The sequence below is a fragment of the Ambystoma mexicanum genome, chromosome 3q, assembly GCF_040938575.1.
Source record: "Ambystoma mexicanum isolate Mex_15411 chromosome 3q, UKY_AmexF1_1, whole genome shotgun sequence".
Taxonomy (NCBI): Eukaryota; Metazoa; Chordata; class Amphibia; order Caudata; family Ambystomatidae; genus Ambystoma; species Ambystoma mexicanum.
The window spans coordinates 1051972803-1051996163 of record NC_090926.1 but is presented as its reverse complement, the minus strand read 5'-3'; the positions used below and the strand labels follow the sequence as shown (position 1 = coordinate 1051996163).

The 23361-nt window shown below is 45.8% G+C and overlaps 1 protein-coding gene across 1 annotated transcript in view; it reads left to right on the top strand.

Annotated features, from left to right (window-relative positions):
- PGS1 (phosphatidylglycerophosphate synthase 1) overlaps nucleotides 1-23361 on the top strand; it is a 630645-nt gene that overhangs the window by 116640 nt on the left and 490644 nt on the right. Inside the window, exons 3-5 of the mRNA XM_069655241.1 lie at nucleotides 5343-5420; nucleotides 6437-6536; nucleotides 8891-9080. Of these exons, the coding sequence (XP_069511342.1) occupies nucleotides 5343-5420; nucleotides 6437-6536; nucleotides 8891-9080 (368 nt within the window). The remainder of the gene's footprint in view (nucleotides 1-5342; nucleotides 5421-6436; nucleotides 6537-8890; nucleotides 9081-23361) is intronic.

Sequence of the window (23361 nt, the reverse complement as noted above, 5' to 3'; positions counted from 1 at the left end):
TGCCAGAAATAAGTAGTTTCTCTAGATCCCCTGGTATACTCTCCTGCCACGTATCATTTCACAGTGTTCTCTCTATTTCCTAGTATAACACAGTTGTACTCCTGCACGGTCTATACTACTTTGACTTTAGATGTTACTTTTCCTAAGCTTCCCCATATGGTCATCTCACATATGAAGACTTGTTCAAGTTTTGTCTTTTATCTTCTTTACCAGTATATCCATTTGCTCATGGTAATGCTTGCTCCAAATTTCCCCATATGAACTTCTCATATATGGAGACATATGCAACTTCTGTCTTTCAGTTTCTTCGTTAACATTAATCTTCTTGTGATAACATTTGCTCTAGCTTTCCCTATGCCTACATCGCAAGCATGACGAATTGTGCAAATTCTGTCTCTTTAATTTACTTGGTCGATATTCAAAATGCACTTTTAATTGTTCATGTGCCTGTCGGTACGCCCCAGGGTTCCCACCATCACTGGGCCAACTCACTGGTGTCTCATAGCGTTTCAGACCAGAGGCACGTTGCTGCGACGAAGTTTCAATTCGGGAATGGCGTCTCCGACTGTGCAGACGGTCGTTCAGCCCTTCCGCTGGCATCAGAGTCACTTGCCAGTAAAGTTGCTGCTACTCTGCTCTACCGCGTCCTTGAAAGCCTCTCTGCAGCTGCAGGTTCCTTCGTGGCTCTCCCCTAGAGCCTGCCACGCTCTTCTGGGTCTCTGGCCACTCCAGTAAGGAATTCTGACAAGCGGCAGCTTGAAAGCGCCTGCCTGCTTCCGCACGGTCGGCTCCCGTGTGTCGGCTTTCACCTGTGGTCCTGCTTCCTGCTTCGTCCGAGCTGCTTCTCTTATTTCCTTCGCTTGATTGCAAGTGAGAACCATCTTTAAATATTCTGGCCGCTGAGCTACATTTCAACAACTAGTCTGCGTGTTCTGCTTAGGGCTTCCTTCAATCCATACCAACTCATTCTTCCTGTTCCTCGTCTCAGTACTTGAGGTGTTAGGGGAGTTGGAGTTGGATTAATAGGACTTCCAAGGGGATTTTGTTTGGGATTTTTACCTATTAGTACCCAGTAAGGGCCAATGAGGAGGCTCGGAACGGGGACATTATCAGACGGTAGTCCCACCGCCCTGAGCCTCCTCAGGGCTGGAGGCCGACTCCTTCCCCAACAGAGATCAAGGTAAGCATGTCAAGATGGTACCATTCATACTAATATGAGAACGATGAGATGTTATTCGCACCTGATAATGGTGCCCAGCCAGTCAGGTGGCTGGAAGAACAGTCGAGAATACAGTGTGTACCGCCCGCTCTTTCCAGTCACCCGAGGCCTCCCCCGGGTGGCGCCATCTTGATTGTGGGGAGGCAACAGGGAGCACCTCCCTGTTGCCTCCTCACAGCCCCAACCTCCCCTCGGGGCACCCCCCCGCCCAAACATACTTGCTGGACAGGAGCTTTGTGCTTGGGTCCTGCCTCTCCTCCTGCCCGCTGCCACCATGGAAATGAAAAAGGGACTATGTCCTTTTTTCCTATGGCGGTGGCCATGTCTTTTTTTAAAAGAATTTCTCAGGACATTGTGTTCATGCATTAGCGCAGAGCCCATCTCCCAAGGAAATAAATACAATATTTGCAGCCCAGGCAAACCCCAAGTGTGAATAGCAATCCCATCCAGGGGGCATATAGGGCAGTACCGGCCTGCAGCCCTCGTGGAGGCCCTCGCTATGCTGTGGCCTGCCTAGCTCCGGCTGGCAAGCCATTACCGGCCATTTACGCCGCCCCCAGGCTGGAGCGTGATTGCTAAAATCAAACCACTGGGCTGACATATTAAACACAGCTGAGAGATCGAAGAAAACAAGAAGACCAGACTCTTGGGAATCCTGCACATGCAGGACATCATTCAATGTCTGAAGGGTACCCGACTGTGTCCTGCAGTAGGGACAGACTCCATATTGATAGTCCGGTTAAAGAAAGTGTTTGCATAAGTACTGTGAAAGCTCAAGAATGGAATACACAAAATGGGGTAAGCTGGTACAACACAATTTAAAACTCAAGAATGATCAATTCCTCTACATATATTTAGAAATTGTATTTGGTACTACTCAAAGTGCCTGGATTGCGCCTTTAAAGCAGGAAATGCATAAAAAAAGACTGAGGGTTCCCCCACCAGTATTTGACTTCACCCTAGTAGGGAACATGACAGTATTATTGCATAATGATGATCATTCAAAAACAAAATATAAATAAAACAACTTGATCTCAACAGTGTCATGACTTTTATTCTTAGTGCTTCTTTATCTTGTGCTTGCGAGGCAGAGTGTGTGGCCAATGCGTTTTGGACCCAGTGTCCATCGTCAATGCGACTCTGTACACAGGAAAAGACTCATAAAATCTTGTCTTCTTAAAAACGAGTGCTCATTCTGGCAAAATTCCCTTGCTGGAAAATGTTAACATTAAAGTCATACAGCCCACTTGCCATCAGAACATAGTAGCAGACCTGCTGGCCAGACGGCCACACATTCTAAGAATGAAAGTCAAGACACCTTTGAGATCACTTTGTTTCATTTGCATTCCTTTTTGTTTTTGAATGATTCTCATTATGCAATAATACTGTAGTGTTCACTACTAGGGTGCAGCCAAATACTCTTGGGGGAACCCCTAGTCTTTTTGTATGTTTATATATAAAGTTGAAGAACTGGCCATTTCTCAAAATCATCCCAAGTAACGGCAGTACTATGCCGAAGGTTGGCATGATCCAGTGAGTTTAGGCCATTGCTTTTTCAGCCTTCAGTGATTTATAAGTGAGGCAGGAAAAAACCATTGCTAAAAGAGGCATTCAGTAATCTGAGCCAGAGAAAGCAAGGCAATAGTTTTAATATCTTATGCTGGAACAGGATCATCAGAAAAAGTGGGGATCTTCGTGGATGGAAAGTTTCTAAAGAAATGAGATTGAGGCGGCGGAAAAGAGTTGCAAATCGGGCCTTTACAAGGAAAAAATTGATGTTAAGGAAATGTGGTACTGGGAGAGTTAGAGTCAATGAATAGTTGGATATTTTGATATTCATCACCAAAATAAGCATTCAAATCATTACCTGGTTTGTACAAAAAGTGGGGGTACTAGGAAAGGAGGATTAACAATGTTTAATTACGCAATGTACATCTCCTACATGTTTCATACAGTTGAACTAGCATCAAAGTCGTACTAACTTTGATGGGAATTTTCATCTCCTACATGCACCGTTCGTAAAAAACATGTCCATTAATTCTGCACATATGTGAAAAATAGATACAGGCTAAACCATGACTATCGCAAAATTGGCATGATTTTCAACTTTTTTAGGCCACCAGTTCCTAATCTGATCTAGGTGCGTGCCAAAAATCCAAGGGTCAATTTTGTGATTTGGGCTGAAAAAAAATAGTTTTTGCCTATGGGAAAACTCAATATAAAAAGGTTTCCAAAATGCAATTAAAACATTGTTTAAAAAAATATGAAGCAGTCTATGAACACTTTTGTAATTTTCCATGTATAGATAGAAGTCTCCAAAATCTATTGTGCCAGTGTTTCAGAATATTCCATGGAAGTGTCCAAAAGTTATTAGGAAGTTTTATTTTCTGAAACCCCATGGAACACTCGTCTTAACCTAGTTTTTGTGTGTGTGTGTGTGTGTGTGTGTGTGTGTGTGTTTGTTTAAGATGTTTTTATTTTTTTATGGTTGTAATGTGAAACATTCCCGGGAGGGTTAATTAAAGGGACATAATAGCAATACAATTACTTTGCTTTTTTTGTAAATGTTAAATTAATTTTATATGTATGGTGGCAAAGTTTAACATACATATTGTACAGATGGCAAAGGAGTTTTGGATCTATTTTGTGTATTTTCTTTATATGGAAACTTACCTTAATTGGTGTAAATTTAAGTAGAATTTCACATCAATGTAAATGTTGTGTAATAGTATCTATCTTTGGTCTGATTTTATACAATGCTTGTGCTAGATAGCAATATTATACATTGCAGGTCTTCTGCTTACTCATCTGCTTGTAGGTGGCCATAGCAATGTGGGACAGTGACCAGAATGTGTGGAACAAGTGATGAGAAACTGTGATGGGTATAAGAGAAGTGGGGGTAATGAGGGACTGTGATGAGGATGCCATGTAAAGAGCGACACTTACTGCATTTAGGGATGCTAGGCTAAGGTCTGTGATGAAGATTAGGTTGTCGGTGATAATTGGGGACTGAGGAAAATTACGGTGGTTAGGTGGTAATGAGGCACTGTGACGAGGTGAGGGTTGCAGGAGATATGAGGGACTTTGGCAAGGATGAGGGTTGTGGTGATAATGAAAGGACTTTGACAAGCATGGAAGGGATAATGAGAGACAGTGATGAGGATGATGGATGTCGGTAAGTATGAGGGACTATGATAAGGATGAGGGATGCCGGGGTAAAATAAGGCGCTGTGACGAGAATTGGGGATGCCAAGGTAAGGTTAATGTAGGAGTGTGAGGATGATGGATCCTGGGTTAATACGGGCCTGTGAAAAGGGTGAGGTGTGTGGTCTGTAATGAGTGACTGCGACATGGAGGAAGGCTGCAGCAGTAAGGAGGAACTGTGATGACGATAAGGTATTGAGATTAATGACGGCCTGTAAAAAGAATGATGGATGACTGGTATGATAGACAGTGATGAGGATGAGTGATGCCAGTTTAAGGGTAGTGAGGGATGGTTTTTAATGCCCGTTTGTAGTCCGATATCTGGACAGGACAGCCGAAGTGGGGCTGTGTCTAAGGGCTGCTTGTGAAAACATCACTGTGGTGATGTACTCTTTGAAGGGCCTCCACAAATAGGCCCAATGGAGAGGCTAGTATTGAAGATGTGCTAAAGCACCATCCAGACATGGCCCCAATATATGGGCTATTGTAAACTATGTGCATATTGGACCTGGACCTCTTGGTATGACTCTGGTGTGCTGCAGGGCCTTCGAGTGCTCCGCGTTTGGTGCAGTGTACCATTTTGGCGCTGTACAAATTCCTAAAAAATAAACATAGACCACGTGGAAGGAGGTTCTCCAGAAGTGGGTCTGATCGGTAGGTCAGTTCACTATAAGGGCTTCTCCAGGAGCTGAAGCCCAATATAGATGTTCTTAACATCCATCCAGGTGTGACTTTGCTGGCGGGGCCAGTGTAGTCATTGTGTGCAATAGCTATACAGGTGCATCTCTAGATTTCTGAGAAGCCCACAGTGGAATCTCAGGAGGGTGTGGGAACAAAGTGGAGAGTTGTGGTGTTTTGGATTTTGTATTGACAGTAAACCTCAGAATGATAGTGCACTTATTATCTCCCTTCTTCATAGGCACAGATCAAGGCAGCAAAGAAGCGTGTGGTGATGGCCTCACTTTACCTCGGTACTGGCCCCATGGAGCAGGAACTGGTACGTACTGCAGTGCAGAATAAGGACCAATGCCCTCTGAAGCTTGTGGGATGGGCTAGGGTGGATACACTAGATGTTAGATGGAAGAGACTACAGGGGTTACATTTTTGAAATGTGTGGCTCGTTGGAGCGAATAAGCGTGATATCCCTGCAGCAAATAATACCAGTGCGGGGATCACTGGGTTAAGGAGTAGTATGTTGCAGTGGGATCTTGAAGATTGGGTAGACACGCTTGCTAGAATCGTTGAATTGAAGCATACTAGGATTTGGGGGATATGCGTACCCTTGGGTGGTGGGATCATTTGGTATACGGTTTAAGGAAGGCATGGAAGGCATGGTATCAAAGTAAGACCCACACAAGTGATCACAGTTCAGGGGTGTTTATTGAACTTTTATCAGGGGTGTGAAAAACGCCTATCTAAACCTAAATCTACGATGGGAGCAAGCTACGACCATTACAATAATAATAATACAGTCCTAGTGGAGTCTAGTCAAATAAAAACAAATGTGCCAATCCTTTACGCTATGCTACAAAATAGTGTGGGAAAATGTTCACAAAAGGAAAGAAGTATTCTCAAAATCCGTATCCTACATATGTGCTTTCCCTCAAAGAGGTGTACCCATGAGCCACCACATACATGCCAATGTTATCATTTCCATTCAGGGTTGTAGTCCTGGATTTATAATGGGGAAATGCACAACTACAAGTCCCAGAATGCAAAGTTAAAGCCAGGACTGGTCTGGCCTCTCCCAAGTGGAATGGATAATGTTGGCATGTATACCACCATGCCCTGCTCACCATCAGAGGGCCTCCGCTGTCATGCCCTATAGTTGTATCCCTTCTGCTTTGTCCCTCTCCGAGAACCCTACATGGTTCGCTCATCCCATGAGATGCCTGCAACCCACTCCTACTTAACCCATCAATACCCAATAACCTTTAAGGTATCCAAAGGCTTTACCCATAGTTCAATGTTGCTACATAAATTGCACTCATTTTCCTCTGCCTTTTTCATCAGGTGGATTCTATGCACGAGGTGCTGGTGAATTCTCTGCAGGAGGGTCTGGCTTCTGACCTCCACATCTCCATCCTCTTGGACTTCACCCGAGGATCCCGGGGTAGGTGCTTATACTGTGGCCATATAGATCCTTCTCTTGCAATGGTCTCTTGGTCTTCATCTGTGTTAGACCGTCACATCAATGAGTTACCAGGGGAGTTGTAACCCGGTCACTGGTCTACTTGTACTGCAGGGATAACGTTGCACTGTAGTGCTGATTGCAGTTCAGCCCTTACACCATCAGTGTGTCCACTACCCTGGGTTCTGTAAACCACCCTAAGTGTTGTCACCTTCCCTGTGAATTCACTTTCCATGTGCCCTCATGTGTCTATATAGCCTCAACATGTCCATCTGTCCATTGTGTTCTTACACCCTTCCTACACACTCTCCCGAAGTGCTTCCTCTCAAAGAGCATACCAATATGCTTTCTAGGTACTGCTTCCTGAGGTGAACCAACAACTTCTCAACATCAGCACCCCGTCCTGTGAACTCAAGGCATTAGGAAACAAGGTTTGATGGGATCTTATGGAATTATTTAGTCTGGGGTCTGGATTCACTAGAACCTGCAAAGCGTAGAAGACTAATTATTTATCAGTAGCACCAGGTGCCTATGATGGAACCTCTTGTCTCTGTGTCCTATGAGATGAGTGTGGTCAAAGCGATGTGTAAAGTTAGTGTTTGACCCAAGGGGTCTGTCTTGCAGTCCGGCTTAACACGAAGGCTGGATGGCTATTAAGGATCTATTGGGATTGTCTGTAGGCTACCCCAACCAGCCCAATATGATGAAAGCTTTAAAAAAAAAAGGGGGAGGGAATACTGTTCCAAAACCGAGAGGCTTGTCAAATCAACAGAGTTCAAACTCGATGAGTTGCCGGGACCCCACTAGCACCAACTCTCCCTTGTTCACTTAGCTGCTGAGAGTAAATTTTTGGGATTTGTTTGTTCTCACCAGCCGGCCCCCAGGTCTGTCCATGGGGCTGCCCCAAGCAATCAGAAGGACTCGAGTAATCCCCTTTTGCTCTCTAATGCCTTATGCTACCAAACTGCCTGCCCTCCCTTTTTAGCTCCCTGCTCCTTGTTTCTGTGCTTTGCTCACCATGTTCTTCCTCCTATGATTGTAAAGCGCTCCATTGCTTCCCGAAGCTAGGTCAGTGCTCAATAAATAGTATCCGGTAATAATGTCCCCATACATAATGTCGCTGAGAAAAGCCATTGGTGGCATTATATATGGTGAACTTATCAATGGAGACTGGTTGCGGGGATGTCCCCTGCCCCCCCCCCCCTGTAAAAACAAATGTAATTATTCTCAGCAAAAAACGGACTTTTTTGTCACGAGACATTTTGGCGGGGGGACATTATTACATGGAACCCTATAAATACCTTAATAATAGCAGTGGTGCGTAATATTTATTATTATTAGGGCATTTATTAAGCGTGGGCCTTGCTTCTGGAAGCAACACAGGCCTTTACGAGTCATGGGGGCCGGGAGAGTACACAGCGAGGAAAGCAGAGGTACAAGGAAGCAGGAGGCTAACAACGGGGGATGGAGGGTGGCCAATTTGGCAACATTGGGGTTATAAGCAGGCAGGGAGGAAATCAGCAGGGGTTGTTGGTTTTGCCCAATCTCGGGTTAGGTGAGAGTGCAGGTGGAGTGAAACTTGGTGTTAGGGACGCGCCATCCCTTGAAGAGGAGGGACTTGCGTGCCTACCTGAAATGTAGAAGTGAAGGGGCGAGTCTCGTGTTGACAAGGAGGTTCTAGAGTCTGGGGGCGTAAGCTGAGCAGGCCTGTTTTCTGGTTTTTGCCTTCCTGAAATGGTGGCGATCCAGTCTGCACTTCTCCTTGCTTCTGGTGGATTGCAAGCCTCCAGAGATGCTGAGCTTCTGTAGACTGTGGGTACAAACCCATCACTTGTGTGGAGCAGACTACGTGAGTCTATTGATGGTCACATTGAGGTTACAGCAGCAGGCATCCTAGGTACTCTTGAAGAAAGTATTGTCCTACCCTCACCCAATCCCTCATGTTTCTATAGTAAAAGAGATGCAGAATGAACAGATTGATAACACATGGAGGTATAAAATATGCAGAAATTACTAATGATCCAAAAAGGAGGCGCTCCCCTCTCACTCATTCTGCTAACACCCACTTTCCACCTTACATACATTCTTTAATGAGCATTATTTCCATGCAAGTAGCAATTCTGTGTGGCACCAATAGTGCTGCTGGGTCTGGTGATGCATAATGTCCTGGGAGATTGTGGAAGAATTGTGGGCTCTACTATGTATATCCATTGAATGAGTGTGAGAGTAAGGCACTGGTCAGGACAGTTGCCATACTTGAACGTGTGTGTCTGCATTCCTTTGTCATTGTTGCCCTCTTTGTCTTCTCACAACATCTACCCCCATGTGTTTCCCAGGCAGCCAGAACTCTCGCACTATGCTCCTTCCACTGCTGCAGAACTTTCCAGGGCGTGTGCGGGTGTCACTCTTCCACACTCCAAGTCTGCGTGGGCTTTTACGCCGCCTTACCCCAGAGCGCTTCAACGAGACCATCGGCCTGCAGCATATTAAAGTCTATCTCTTTGATGACAACGTTATCCTCAGTGGGTGAGTGACAGACACACTGTGACTGTGAGACACATGCATATACAGTACAATAAAGGAGGATGCTGACGACGAATTGCTGGAGAGATGCAAGGGAATAGAACAGCAGAGGGGTTCCTGTGCAAGGGGAATAGAACAGCAGAGGGGTTCCTGTGCAAGGGAATAGAACAGCAGAGGGTTCCTGTGCAAGGGAATAGAACAGCAGAGTGTTCCTGTGCAAAGGAATAGAACAGCAGAGGGTTCCTGTGCAAGGGAATAGAACAGCAGAGGGTTCCTGTGCAAGGGAATAGAACAGCAGAGGTTTCCTGTGCAAGGGAATAGAACAGCAGAGGTTTCCTGTGCAAGGGAATAGAACAGCAGAGGGTTCCTGTGCAAGGGAATAGAACAGCAGAGGGTTCCTGTGCAAGGGAATAGAACAGCAGAGGGTTCCTGTGCAAGGGAATGGAACAGCAGAGGGTTCCTGTGCAAGAGAATAGAACAGCAGAGGGTTCCTGTGCAAGGGAATAGAACAGCAGAGCGTTCCTGTGCAAGGGAATAGAACAGCAGAGGGTTCCTGTGCAAGGGAATAGACCAGCAGAGGGTTCCTGTGCAAGGGAATAGACCAGCAGAGGGTTCCTATGCAAGGGAGTAGAACAGCAGAGGGTTCCTATGCAAGGGAATAGAACAGCAGAGGGTTCCTGTTTTGTGTCAGCCTAAAGCCGGCCTGTCTACTTCTTTCTCCATTCTGGGATCTTCATTAATATTCATCAGCACTGAAATACTTTGCCTACGTGCATGAGGCCCAGACATTTTTTTTTAAATGTTAATGTAATGGTCTCGGAAGGATAACTCAGGGGGCAACGCGCTAGCCCTGGAAGCAAGACGACTCGGAGCAACACAGGTTCCATCCCCGGGTCCGCGCTTACAAACCTCTGGGTATTAAGCACGTTACAAATCACCAATTATAATTATAAACACTTTTCAAAATGGACAAAACGCATAGTTGGCTGTTCTTTTATTATTTGGATTTTATGTATGTATTAAATATCCAGATACAAAATAATGTCATTGTAAAAAGCACACAAGTGCTATTTTCAGTAATTTCTAGCCTTATATAAAAGTGGAAAACAAAAAGCAGGCTTGTAACATTAACTAGGGAAAAGGACTTTGTCGCTTTAAGGCAGGCAGGCAGGCTTCCCCAGAGTCCCACAATGCAATGAGTGTGCGATTGAGGCAGTTCTTTTTCCCTCTATGTGAGCAAGGATTTCTGAACACGGACTATTGCTTCTTGGATTTTGAAGCGACTGTTAGAATTTTCTTTTTTTACCTCACACAATATCTTGCATTGTCTCTTAAGAGTTCTGTTAAACTTCAATCAATGCTATTTCATCATTCCTTTGTCGGATTAAGATAGTCGAAGAAAGGCAACCACCGCCTGTATCTGGATTTTCATACCATTCAGGAACATCCTATATCTTACTCGCTGCATTATTGGACACCAAAGGACAGGGTGGCAATCCAGCATAATGGTAAGTGTAGAGCTTCCGGATTTCTTTCCGGTGATCAGCCACCCGACTAAGCCTCCAAATGGGGCCGGAAGTAAAGCTTTCCCCCACCTTTACACCCTCTGTGGCCTGTTCTCACAGGTGGCCTTTTGAAGATGCATGTGCCATCACCATCACTGCTGTTAGTGATTGGCATCCGTGATTAGCTTGCTGGTGGGTTTGGCGTCTAGGTCAGCCCTCGCAACGTGGAAAGGTACAGACCTAACACTGTCAGCCTTGGCAAGGTCCCAAAGTCCACACCAAGGAACCACAAAGTCTAGCACAATTCAAGGTCCTGTAAACGTTGCTGCAATTATTCAGTCTAAGGCTACTCTTCTTTGAAGACCTAAGAAGCCCTCTAATCATTGGATGGATCGCTCCAGATGGGGACAGATGCTAATCCCACACATATTGCACAAGATAAGTCACAAAAGGCTGTAACACTGCCCAGACAGCAGAGACTGGTTACTTCTCCCAGTCCTATGTGGGGACTCTCACCATAGGACTGGGAGAAGTAACCAGTCTCTGCAAGATGGTGAACCATTTCGACAGTTGAGTCCTCAAAGCCTGCTGATTCCAGAAGGCTCAATGTCAATTTTTAACACGTTTTCACCACTGGGCCTACAAATGAAAATGAGCAAACTGGGGTATTTATTGGGCACATAGGAACACAAGTGTTTGCTTTTGAAGGGCATATTTGTTCTATGCAGCATTCAACATTGAACAGTTAGACTGCTCTCATCAGTCTTGGGTGTGATTGCGTCATGCATTTTCATGGTAATCCATGCACACAAAGCTCTTTTATTTAAAAGACTGTACATACATTTAAAATAAGTGGTACAATTACAGCTATAATGTAGGATATACATTTGAGTTGGACATGGGAAATATATCTGGGTGGGGGGAATAGAGTAATGGGGGCGTCCCTCAGAGGTGCAACTAGAAAAAGAATGAACATTGAGCATTCCCTAAATTTAGGAGCATTTACTTCACCTGTATCGATCATGGTGAACATAAGAATGTGCAAGACTATTTGAGCACTTAAATAAAAATGGAAAGCAAAATTGAACAAAGAGATGGCAGAGAAGCCAGAGTATATAAATAAAGGAGTGATATGCAAGCATAAGAGTGAAGTCTAAAGAGCAAGCCAACTACAATATTGAATACAATTTCAGGAGTGGAAAAGGAACAGGTAGGAAGACTAAGCAGAAGAGAATCAATTGGAAGGAGGATTTTGATTGCATAAATTCTAGATATTGCTTCCTAGCAACTAGTGTGAGCAACATAGGTGTTCCGAGTAGAAAAGGAAAGCGAGGAATTTGAAATCACCCTGAGATTGCAGAAAAAGATATTGGATTCTCTTTGCAAGAGTAAAGGTAATTTCCTTCACTGCTGAACTATCACGTCAGTGGCGGCGGTCATAAAAGAATATGCAAAATGCAGCGCATGACCATAAAAATAGTGTTCCCTGGTTGAACGATGCTTATGTGACAGCATTCAAAGCACTCGTGGACCATCGGCTTGTTTAAATTCTTTAAAGACTGACTTTTATATACTTATATTTTTTATATTTATTCGAGCAAGCGAGGGGAAATCAGAAATACCATACATGAGGGCAGTAATAAGGTGCGTTGCAAAAGAATAAAATGGAAGGAGATTATCGGGTGGAGAGATCATGCACATGCAAACATTGATTGGCGACACCGCAGATTAGCAGGTTTGCTTACTTGCGTTATTAGAGTCATATTATAGTCTATTAAGTACAGGTATGTGGAATGGAGTGCAATGCAGGTGTGACATGGCCGGTAGGGGGCGGGCAGATGCCCCTGCAGGATTACAGTGCCCTTGTACTGCTTAAGAGTGCTTTCAGGACAGGTTTTGAAGACCGGGTGAGAGGCTATGTTTTTGACTCCAGAGGTAGGAAATTGCAGTACACAAAAGGTGAGGGATTGGAAGCAAAAGGCACCACAGGGGCTGATGTATTGGAGGGTGATAGGACTGTCGGATTGAGTAGTCCTTGGGATTTTAGATTGTGAGGAGGAGACTAGAGGGAGCTAGAAGGCCAGGTAAATGGAGTTGGGTAGAAGAGGGGGTCCAGGAGTGCATTCCGTAAAGTGACTTAAATACCTGAAGGAGGAATTTATAGAGGGACCCAATTGCATTGAGAGGCAGACCATATGAAGTCAGTGGGTAGATTCTGCCGAGGAGAGGATCATGGGAGGTTGTATCTTGTATGGGTAGAACATTTTATTGACGTGAGAATGGAGGGGAGATGAAGGGCTAAGAGGAGGCTAGTTCAGTAGTAAAGACTGCCATGGTCCGCAGAGAAAACAAAAAAAGGTTTTTGTAGCATGGGTAGGCCAGATGAGGACAAACCTTGTGAATATTCAGGTTGGACCTCGCCACTGTGGCAGTTGAGGGAAAGAATTGCTACTGTTGGTTCTATGCCAGAGGACCTAACATTTTACAACCTTGGGAGCTGGGGTGAGATTAGGGGGAAAGGATATGGCAGGGGTGGAGAAGTTGTGCTTTGGGACCTGAGAGGCTGAGAGGTAGATCTCTTCAGTTTTGGAAGGGTTGAGCATGCAACACCAAAGTGCCTTCCAGTGGCCAATAGCCAAGAGACAGCTGGATAAATTAGCAGATAGGTCAGGGACCAAGGAAGGAAAGGAGGGAATGGATGTGGGTAGTCTTAGCAAACATGTGATAAGAGAAGCCAAAGAAAGGGGCAGCTTTGCCGAGTTAGGATGAGCGTAGGTAGGGCCAGGAAGGAGATCAGATAATCTGATTTGGAATACTTACATGGAGAAATAAGAGGCACATACATTACTTGAGAAGGATGAGCAGGCGGCAAAGGGTGAGTGGAAGTAAGCATGGCCTGAAGTGAGTTTATAGGAATGGAAATGGAGAGAGGATATTAGGATAGTAAAGTAGTAATAGTTGGTGAGTCGAAGGCAGTTAAAACAGAAAGAAGGTATTTCTTGTACGCTTGAAGCTGAGCAGGGTGAATGCAGTGCCGCATGTGGAGTTGGAGGGTCATTTTTAGCTGTCAGATTGGAGGGACTGGCTGGGGTTCAGGTGTGGTCGAGGGAGGGGGTGAACAAGCGAGCAGGATATAGGGATTTACAGAAGGAGAAGCACGTGGTAAGTTGAATTCCACAAAACCCATGTTCACTTTTTTTTTATCAGGTTGGTAAGAGGGACCAGGTGAAAGGAGGGAGGGAAAGACATGGGAAAACTGAGGCAGAAGTGGAAGAGGGACCAATCAAGGTGAGGAGAGGGTCAGTGGCTGGGGAGTAGAGATAAGGGCAGAAGAGAGAAATAAATGGTCAAGAAAGTTGCCAGATTGTTTTGTTCAGTTTTGGAGAGCAACCAGGAAATGATTGGAGGATTGAATCCAATTCAAGACATTGAGAATTGGAACGGTTTGGAAGTTGTATTTGAGGTCAGGAGAAAATGATTTATGAGCCCCAAGCGATCGATAGAAAGGGGGAAGGCTGTCTGGTGAGGGGCAGATGAGTAGGGCCACATTAGTCTCTCCTCAGTCAGTTGGGGATAGTGAAATTTATGAATTGATCGAGAAGAGGGGGAGGCAATAAATGCCTCAGTGGTTTCCAATACCAAGAGATTGGAATGGTAAGAGTTAAAGAAATTGGCATGGAATGTTCTGATGCTTGTTAATCTGCTTAGAATCACTTGCTGTGCATATAGTCCGTTATCCAGTGGTAACCGCAGAGTATTGCATCTGGTCTTTTGAGGATCGAAAGGGGACGTCGACATGGGCATGCCTGTAACACTATCCCTAATGTGACGTATAGTGTACCCAAGAACCCTCACGCATCGAGGTCCCTCAGATACTTTTTTTCCGCTCAGATAACTGGTCGCCCTAGTGCAGAGCTCTTAAAAAGAGATTGCGTTATTGTTGTATTTATCGACTTTGGTCGTTTATTCTCTTAAGTCACCGCCGAAGACTGCTGCGGAATTTCAACGGCCTGTTGATCCGGCTGCGCTGCCGTTCACGTGGCTGTTCTTACAATTTGGAGAATGGGGTCGAAGTGGCCATATTCTTTCAAGTATGCCTTTCCTCTATCACCCTCTTTATTCCCTGGGTTTTGTCATCGCTGTACCTGTCTTGCGCTATGGACAAGACTCCATTTAGGTTTTGACCCTCATGTAGGGCCAAATATCCGTGGAAAGACTAGCACAGTCGGTGCAACAACTGTCTTCCTCTCAACCACAAAGAGGCGGCTTGTGCGGCTAGTAGACTGGTAGATGATTAAGGAGCGCTGCGGTGGGTGGCCCACGCCATGTCGCAGGCCGAATGTTCTTCTCCGGCCAACCGCAACCGCCGAGAGTGATGGGTGGACTAGCGAGGACCAGGCCTCCGTTTTGGAAGCCAATGACCTAATGGCAGAGAGTTCTCGATCTGCAGCGTCCGTTCCCGACCCCGGCAGGCATGACGCGAGTCATGCTATGGGGAAGAAACCCAGCGACAGGGACGCACAAGTTTCAAACACCAAACACACAACCCAAGGTTCTGCTTCGGCGGCACAGTCGAAGTGTGCCAAAGCGCCAACAGGCCCATCGAAAACTTCGACGGGATCCGCTGATCGTTATGATCGGCAGCCTTCCCTGCAACCGCAGCAGCGGCCTGCGAGTGGGCAATCTAAAGTAAAGGGCGCTAGCACTAAAACACAAACAGCCATCGAGACGCTCCATGAGGAAGCGCAGATGCCGCTTAAAGGCCCCAGTGGCGCCAAAATCCACCGCGCAGCCTCCGGTCCACCTGGCACGTCTTCCATTACCCCGAGCATCAGTGATAGTATCGCTAGGATCGCCTCGGCGGTTGGTCTGAAGTAAAGGTCGAAAGAAGCGGTGAAACGCACGGAATGGCCGAAAGACACACCGAGACACACGGAACGGCCCAAACACGTGCCGAAAGACGCCTCACAGCATCCAAAACCCTGCAAAGACTACTCTGAGAGTCCTGTGCCCTTATCCAGCACACAAGGGGGTGAATCTCCAAGTTCAAGGGATGAAAATGAGGCCTTTACGCCCTTGGACTCCTCTAGTTCATCCTCATGGACCAGGGAGAAGTGTGAGGAGGGTGTATGGACAGACTAGAGAAATTTGTCTCTTATTTTGAAAAGTTTGCCCCCGAGAGGCCTCGGGAGGACCTCCCATTAACACCTATGGCCAAGTTTCGACAGACCCTTGATTATCCTCATGAGGAATATACCTATGACCTCACTGATGACGATGTCCCTGTAGACGTGTGCAGGATGATGCCACCTTTGGGGACGATTACAATATGGATGACCCTGTAGATCCTATGGACAATTGGGGAGACAGCCGCCAGGTTGAGGGTCAATCTTGGACGTCCCCTACTCCCACCCCGATGCCCTGTGTGTGGACCCCCCCCCCCCTCCTTCCCAGTCCGTCAAGCCTCTCCTGTGGATGATCAGATGGCATTTAATGCCATTTTGAAAAAGGCGGCTGAGCCTTTCAGATTGCCTCACAAGAAACTTTGCTGGATTCGGATTTTGTGGAGGACATCCTCAAAAGAGAAGCCTCCTGCCAGCCAGGCTATTCCTTTGTTGAACTGTATCAAGAGAAGATTGGCACCCTCTTTGTTGACACCAGCTTAAACCAGAGCAGTGAATCCCAGGGTGGAGAAGTTGTTCCGTCCTTCTTCTACTGACTCTGCTTAGATTAAAGGCCATGCCACTCCAGATTGTTTAGTAGTTACCACTACTAGGAAATGGGTGGGTATACCCCTGTCTACCGGAGAGGCACCGCCTGATAAAGAGTCCAAGAAGCTGTATACACTGGGGATGAGGGTCACAACTGCTACTGCATTTTCCACCCGACTAGCCAATAACGCCACCCTGTTGGCTAGCTATGCAGACGTCCAGTGGAACCTGCTGCAAGAAGGCCTTCAAGAAGTACCAGAACCTTTGCAGGCTAAGTTGCTCACCATCGTATCAAGCAAGTGAATAAGAATGTGCTTAAGAACACTTTAGATGCTGCTGAAACAGTGGGAAGAACCTTGGCACAAGGTACCTTGCTCAAGCGACATGCCTGGCTGAGGAACTCCGGGTTTAATCCAGAGGCACAGGTTGCCTTAATAAACAAGCCCGTTGAAGAAACCAGCTTGTTCGGCAAGGCAGTGGACGACACACTTGAAACAGCCAAGAAAGAACAGGAGACACTCAAGTCCCTTCAACCGATTACCCAGAAACCTTCCCAACAGAGAGGGAGATACTCTCGCCAGTCCTTTCGCGGTCAGTCTCGCTCTCCTCATAAGCAGTATAGTTCTGGAAACAACTGGAATTCAGGACAAGGATCTAATACCACCACCACCTATCCACCTAGATGACAGCGGCGTGGAAAGGGTAGAGGCCGAGGTTCCACCCGCAGGGGCTCCCCGGCCTCAGGTCAGAAATGACCCTCAGATCTGAGTCCCCTCCCATGCCACCTCGGTCAGGGGGCGTCTAACATCTTTCCTTCAAGCAAAAACAGACCAGTGGGTACTGGAGGCCGTAGCCCAGGGGTACTGCATATAATTTTGCCGACCACCTCAATTCATACCACCAAAAACAAGACGCCTGACTTCGGAGTACCTGCGCATCCTACTGCAAGATGTGGAGATCCTTCAAGAAAAGGGCGCCATAGAAGTAGGTAAACAGGGTATTTATTCAGTGTACTTCATTGTACACAAAAAGGATCTCTGCATGCGTCCTGTACTAGACTTACACCCAGCAAACAAATTTGTCAAACCTCAAAGGTTTTTGTATGGTCACTTTACAAGAGGAAATTCCGCTGCTGAAACAGGGGGATTACATGGCAACACTGGACATGAAGGATGCACACTTCCATATTTCAATGTTGCCAACGCACAGAAAACAAGATAAAGGACAAGCACTATCAGTTCAAAGTACTCCCCTTTGGCATTGCCTTGCCGGCAGGGTGTTTACAAAGGTACTGGCGATGGCATCAACTCTCTTACACAGACAATCCATCCCGGTTTACCCTTAACTCGACGACTGTCTCCTAACGAGGGGAATCTTACGGAACATGCCTATTGAACACTCAGAAGACAATAGACCTCTTATTCAGCCTGGGTTTCTCCATCAACGGGAAATAATCCAGCTCAGACCCCAGTCAAGTGAAATAGTTCCTTGTCTTCCCCCTCCAATTGAGAGGGTTCAAATCATGCTGTTTCAGATCTCTCAGTATGTAGCCAGTCGGGAAGTGACAGTACACAAGGCCATGCACTGAAAGCTTTTCAATCACAGTTACAAAGGAGGAGAGTCCTGATCTTGACACCACGGCCATGTACTACCTGAACAAACAAGGGGGCACACACCCTCCGAGACTATCCAAGCTGTCCCAAAACATTTGGATATGGGCTCTCAGACACAGGATGTTCCTGTTGTCCCACACGTTCCAGGGGAACTCGATCTTCTGGCGGACGTGCTCAGCAGAGACTTCCCACTGGCCGCAGAGTACGAATGACGACTACACGAAGACATCGTCTCCAACTTTTTTGCGCTATGGGGCTTCCCAGAGATCGACTTTTTTGCAACTCTGGAGAACGCCCAATGCCTAGATTACGCCTCCAGGTACCCCCAGAACCACTCCAAGGGGAACGGTCTCTGGATAGCATGGTCAGGGAAATGTGTTAACGCTACCCCCCAGACTCCCTTACTCAACAAGACCGTGCACAAGATGCACCAAGAACCAGTCACCATGATATTGGTGGCCCCCATGTGGACCCGCCATCCCTGGTTCTCTCATCTGATGGAGATGTCCCTCTCTCTCTCTCCCCCTATGAAACTGTCTTGCCCATACAACATGTTATCTCAGGACAAGGGAGCAACGCTTCACCCATGGTCAAACCCTGAACTTAGCGGTCTGGGTCCTGAGGTCATAGAGTTTGGACACCTACAACTCTCTGAGATGCATGGACATACTTAGCGAGGCAAGAAAACCCAACACCCGATATTGCAACTCCAGTAAATGGAATCGCTTTATCTGGTGCAATGCCAAGGGCATCAATCCCATTGACTGCTCTCCTACTCGCATTGTATTGTGCCTGACTCACTTACTAGACTCAGGCCTGGGTTTTTAATTCCCTGAAAGTTCACTTAGCTGCTCTCTCAGCCTACACTACGTCGCAACAAAAGGTGTCGTGGTGGAAGATACCAATTATTAAGGCCTTTATGGAAGTGGTTAAAAGGATTCATCCCCCCATTTCTAACCCGGCTCCCAGATGGGACCTAAATGTGGTATTGACTATACCCATGGGGTCCCCCTTTGAGCCTATGCATAAGGCAAGTCTCAAGGATCTTACCTATAAAACAGCCTTCCTAGTAGCTATTTTCTATAAGAAGAGGTAGTGAACTACAGGCCATTTCAGTTCTAGACCCTTTCGTTACAGTTCACAGAGATAAGGTGGTTCTGCGCACTCCCCCTCGATTTGCGACTACATTTATTTCCAAGTTCCATGTGAACCAATCAATAGTACTGCCTACCTTCTTCCAGAACCCCACTAATGTGGCCGAAAGGGGCCTACACACATTAGATGTGCGCAGGGCGGTCATGTTTTACCTGGAAAGGACTAAACCACTGAGGAAAATAAACCAGTTTTTCGTCTCGGTGGCAGCTGGTAGAGAAGGGGATCCTGTCTCTAAATCGGCCATCTCAAGGTGGATTGTCAAATGCATCATACTGTTACTCTTGCTGAGAGAGAACTGCCCTTCAAGCCTAGAGCACACTCTGCTCGAGGCACTGGGGCGTCCATAGCTTTCATTGAAAATGTTCCCCTAGTGTCCATTTGCAAAGCGGCAACCTGGAGTTCTGTACACACCTTTACAAAACACTATTGATTTATAGGTCTGATTCTCAGGTGGGGCAAGCAGTTCTAAGACATCTTTTCACTACTGTTCCTTCTCATAACCCACCTCCAACTCCGGGTACTGCTTGCTAGTCTATGCACAGCATGTGATTCTAATCAGATTAGCAATTATCGGCATACTTGCATTACTCACTGTAATAGCATTTCTGATGATTGTATTTGCTTAGATTCACATGCACCCACCCTTCTTCCCTGCTCGAATGGCAGGAACATAGACGTCTTACTATTTTCTCTCTTTTATGTACTCCCAATAGTCATTAGGCTCCCTCATGGCAGAAAAAATAGAATGGGAGGCACCTCGACGCATGAGGGACCTTCGGTACACTATACGTCACGTTAGGGATAGTGTTACAGGCACGCCCATGTCGACGTCCCCTTTCGATCCTCGAAAGACAATATGCAATACTTTGCGCTTACCACTGGATGTCGGACTATATGCACAGCATGTGAACCTAAGCAGATAGAATCAGATACAATCATCAAAAATGCTATTACAGTGAGTAATGCAAGTCATTTTGTAACTGGGTGATATGGCATTCCAAAACACAATAGTAAGATTGGATTGGGCTACGAAGAAGTTATTCATATGAAGGGCGGAGTGGAACATCAAGCACTGGCCAACGGTGTGCAATTCCTCCTTAACCGCACTTAAGCGTTCCAGGTGTAGAAAATGTGCAGACCCGTAGGTTTTAAACAATGAAACTGTACGGACAGCATATTCACAACAGCAGGTAATTCATAGTACTGAGATTTCAAGGATACAAAGCAAAAGACAAAGGGAAGTTCCCTTCTGATTTGGTGAAGTGAATTTTTTTTTTCATCATCTTCTGCTACTAATTGTGGCCTGATAAAAAAAATTGCACCATCTTATGTAGTACTCTGCACAAATTGCAATTTACCTCTGTGAAAGTAATTTGGATTCAGTGGTCAAAATGGGCTGGAGCGTTTGGGAGCGGTGCTCCTCTACTTTTTTTTAAATTAAGCTTCACTGTTCCTATACTTTTATTTTTAAAAAGAAACCGTTTCAGAATGGTTTCATTTTAAAATAAAAGTGTAAGAATAAGTTAAAACTTGGACTTCAGGGCACTGCATCAGGGGTAGGTGGGAGGGGATGGCCTTAATCTTTAGCATGCCACTTAAAAGGTGTGAAGGGTGGGTGATTAGAAAGGGAAGGGTACGTAAAGCTGCGTGCTGTGGGGGCAACAAATAAAGTTAATGGGGTTATTTTAAAATGAATTTTGCATTTTCTTTTGCTATTTCTTTCCGCCTTTACACAGTGGTGGGGGTAGAATTGAGGAAAGGCAGGACCCAGGTGTGGGGTTTGTATTGGGTGTGGGAGGGAGTTTGAGGATGGGGTTTATGGGGAGAGGGCCAGCAGGGAACATAGTTCCACTACTTTTTTTCATACACTTCGACCACTGTTAGGATTTCATTACGGCCTATAGAAAGTTTGTGATTGAGAAAACTATCTTTGCTCTCAGTGATTTAGATATTTTTGAAGGGTTTACAGAAGGTCTACTCCTAGTAAGAACCCCCCACCCCCTCAACACTCTTGGGGAATTAAGTGCAGTGTTGTTCCCAAGTTGCATCTCTGCACAACTCTGACCTCCAACACCTTTCTTGAAAAGTATTTTTTGGAGTGATCATTAAATCTGCCGCAATGGTTGGTAGGATAGGAGCTGCGTGTGCTCGCAAGCCTCATAGTAACCAGATTCCTTACCAACATACTTTCTTAACCAATCCTCTCTGGCAAAAAAGATCCCTATATACCCCGGATGTGAAAATGGCTCTTCATTATTATCTGAATGAAAGGAAGGAAATTAGAAATCCAAACAGCTCTTATATATTTCAATTATAGGGCTTTCCATTTAAGATTTCCTGCTACTTGACTTTCCATAATTAGTTGAAGGTTGTCGTTTTCAGAGATTTGCAAGCTAGGTACCTGGAGGCCTGTACACACCTTTGTCTGGTACTGTCTAGACTTGATAGTCCATGCATGCGAGCTGGTCAAGCCTCAATGATGATCTAGTCAAATAGTCTGCTGTATTATTTTCTTCAGTTGCTTATTTTCTTCTTCTGATTTTTGTACAGTATCTTTGGGTATGCTTTTATGAATTTAAATGAAGTATTTACTTATAAAATCCTATTTCTCCATTTATTTAAATGTTATTGTTTAAAGCATTGGAACGCTGTACAGAGTATGGGTAGCCGCCATTTGGCACCATTTAACAGCGCAGTACTAAGAGGTCTGTGCATCGGTATGTGCGTCTATTGGGATTAGTACTTGGTCAGGTGTTGTTGGAAGAGACGTATTTTGAGAGATTTGTGAAATTGGAAAATTGTGGCAGCATTCCAAGCCAACACCAGGATCGAGTTCCATAGGGTAGGTGCCATGACAAGAGAAGGATTATTTGCGGGTCCTCTCTTTGAGGACGAGTTGTGATCCAAACCGGTTGGTCGATTTTCTGTGTGAGGAGCGTGTGCCACTAGATATATGGAGTTTAGCCGCCAGGTATTACTTGGAACTGTTTTGTAGATAATACACACAGTCTTGGGCAGTATCCTAGCTTGGAGTGGAAGCCAATTTAGTTGGCGTAAGATGGGGGTAATTCGGTCAAATTTCCATGCTTCCGTAAGAAGACTTGGTGGACTGCTTTTAGGGGAGGCAAGTGAGCAGCTGGGAGCCCTGTCAGGAGATCATTTCCCCCATCGATATGCAAGACCACAAGTGCCTGCACTACAGTCCGTAAGTCCTGCGGCGGGAGGAAGGTCTTGATTTTTCAAAGGGTAGAGAGTCTAGCCAGCCTATATGGAGCTTCTTGGCTAGGTGTTTCTGGAAGGACAGATTGCTGTCAATGATAGTTGTGGATCAAATCCTTCTAGGCGCACATCATTGAGCCATTATTGGACACATTGTTGTTTAGCGGGTGGACCAATGAGGAAATATTCAGTCTTGTATGGGTGTAGTTTGAGGTACGACTGTCGACATCCAGGACTGAATGATGGCTAGGTAATCGCAGGGACAAATGATGTCCTGCGTGCTATTTGCTCTCGTCTGCGTATTGGTGGATGGCTATATTGGTATCTTTGAGGAGAGGGCCCAGAGGCTCCATGTAAAGGTTAAAAAGGATTGGTGAGAGGATGGAGTTTTAGGAGACTCCGCAGAAGACCTGGAGTCAGTTACAACACAAGTTCATCTGGACAGCCTGGTGTCTGCCTGAGAGGTAGGAGGTAAACCTATTCAGGTCAGGCCAGATAATTCCATCATGTCTGCAAGGAGGGAGGCGAGGATGTGGTGGTTGACTGTGTCAAATGTAGCCAAGAGGTCAAGGAGGAGGAGGAGGAGGCATGAGTCACCCGTATCCATGATTTGGGGATCTTCATCCACCACCTGGATGGAGGCTGTCTCAATGCTACACTTTGGACTGAACCCTGACTGATAGTCATTTAAGAAGTGGAGTTGTTCAATTCTGGTGAGTAGTTGTGTAGCAAATACTTTTCCCAAGAATTTGCCAATAAATAGGAGTTTTATAATGGACCTGTAGTTGGCCAGGTCGTACAGATCAAGGATTGGCTTTTTCAAAGAGATCATAAGGGTTTTGAGGGTGTCTGGGAATGATCCGTCTGCGAGGGAGGCATTGAGCGTCGGGCCTGTCAGTTGTTCAATGATGAGGTTGGAATTCCGAGTAAGAAGTAGGTTTGAGGGTGGCAATCATTTTTAGGCGATCCGGACGAAAGAGGAGGGTCAGAGGGCCAGTGTGCATGCGGGGGTGCTGGGGATGCTAATGCTTTGAGAGGCTGATTCGTTAGACAAAGGGGGTCACTACGAGTATGGCGATAG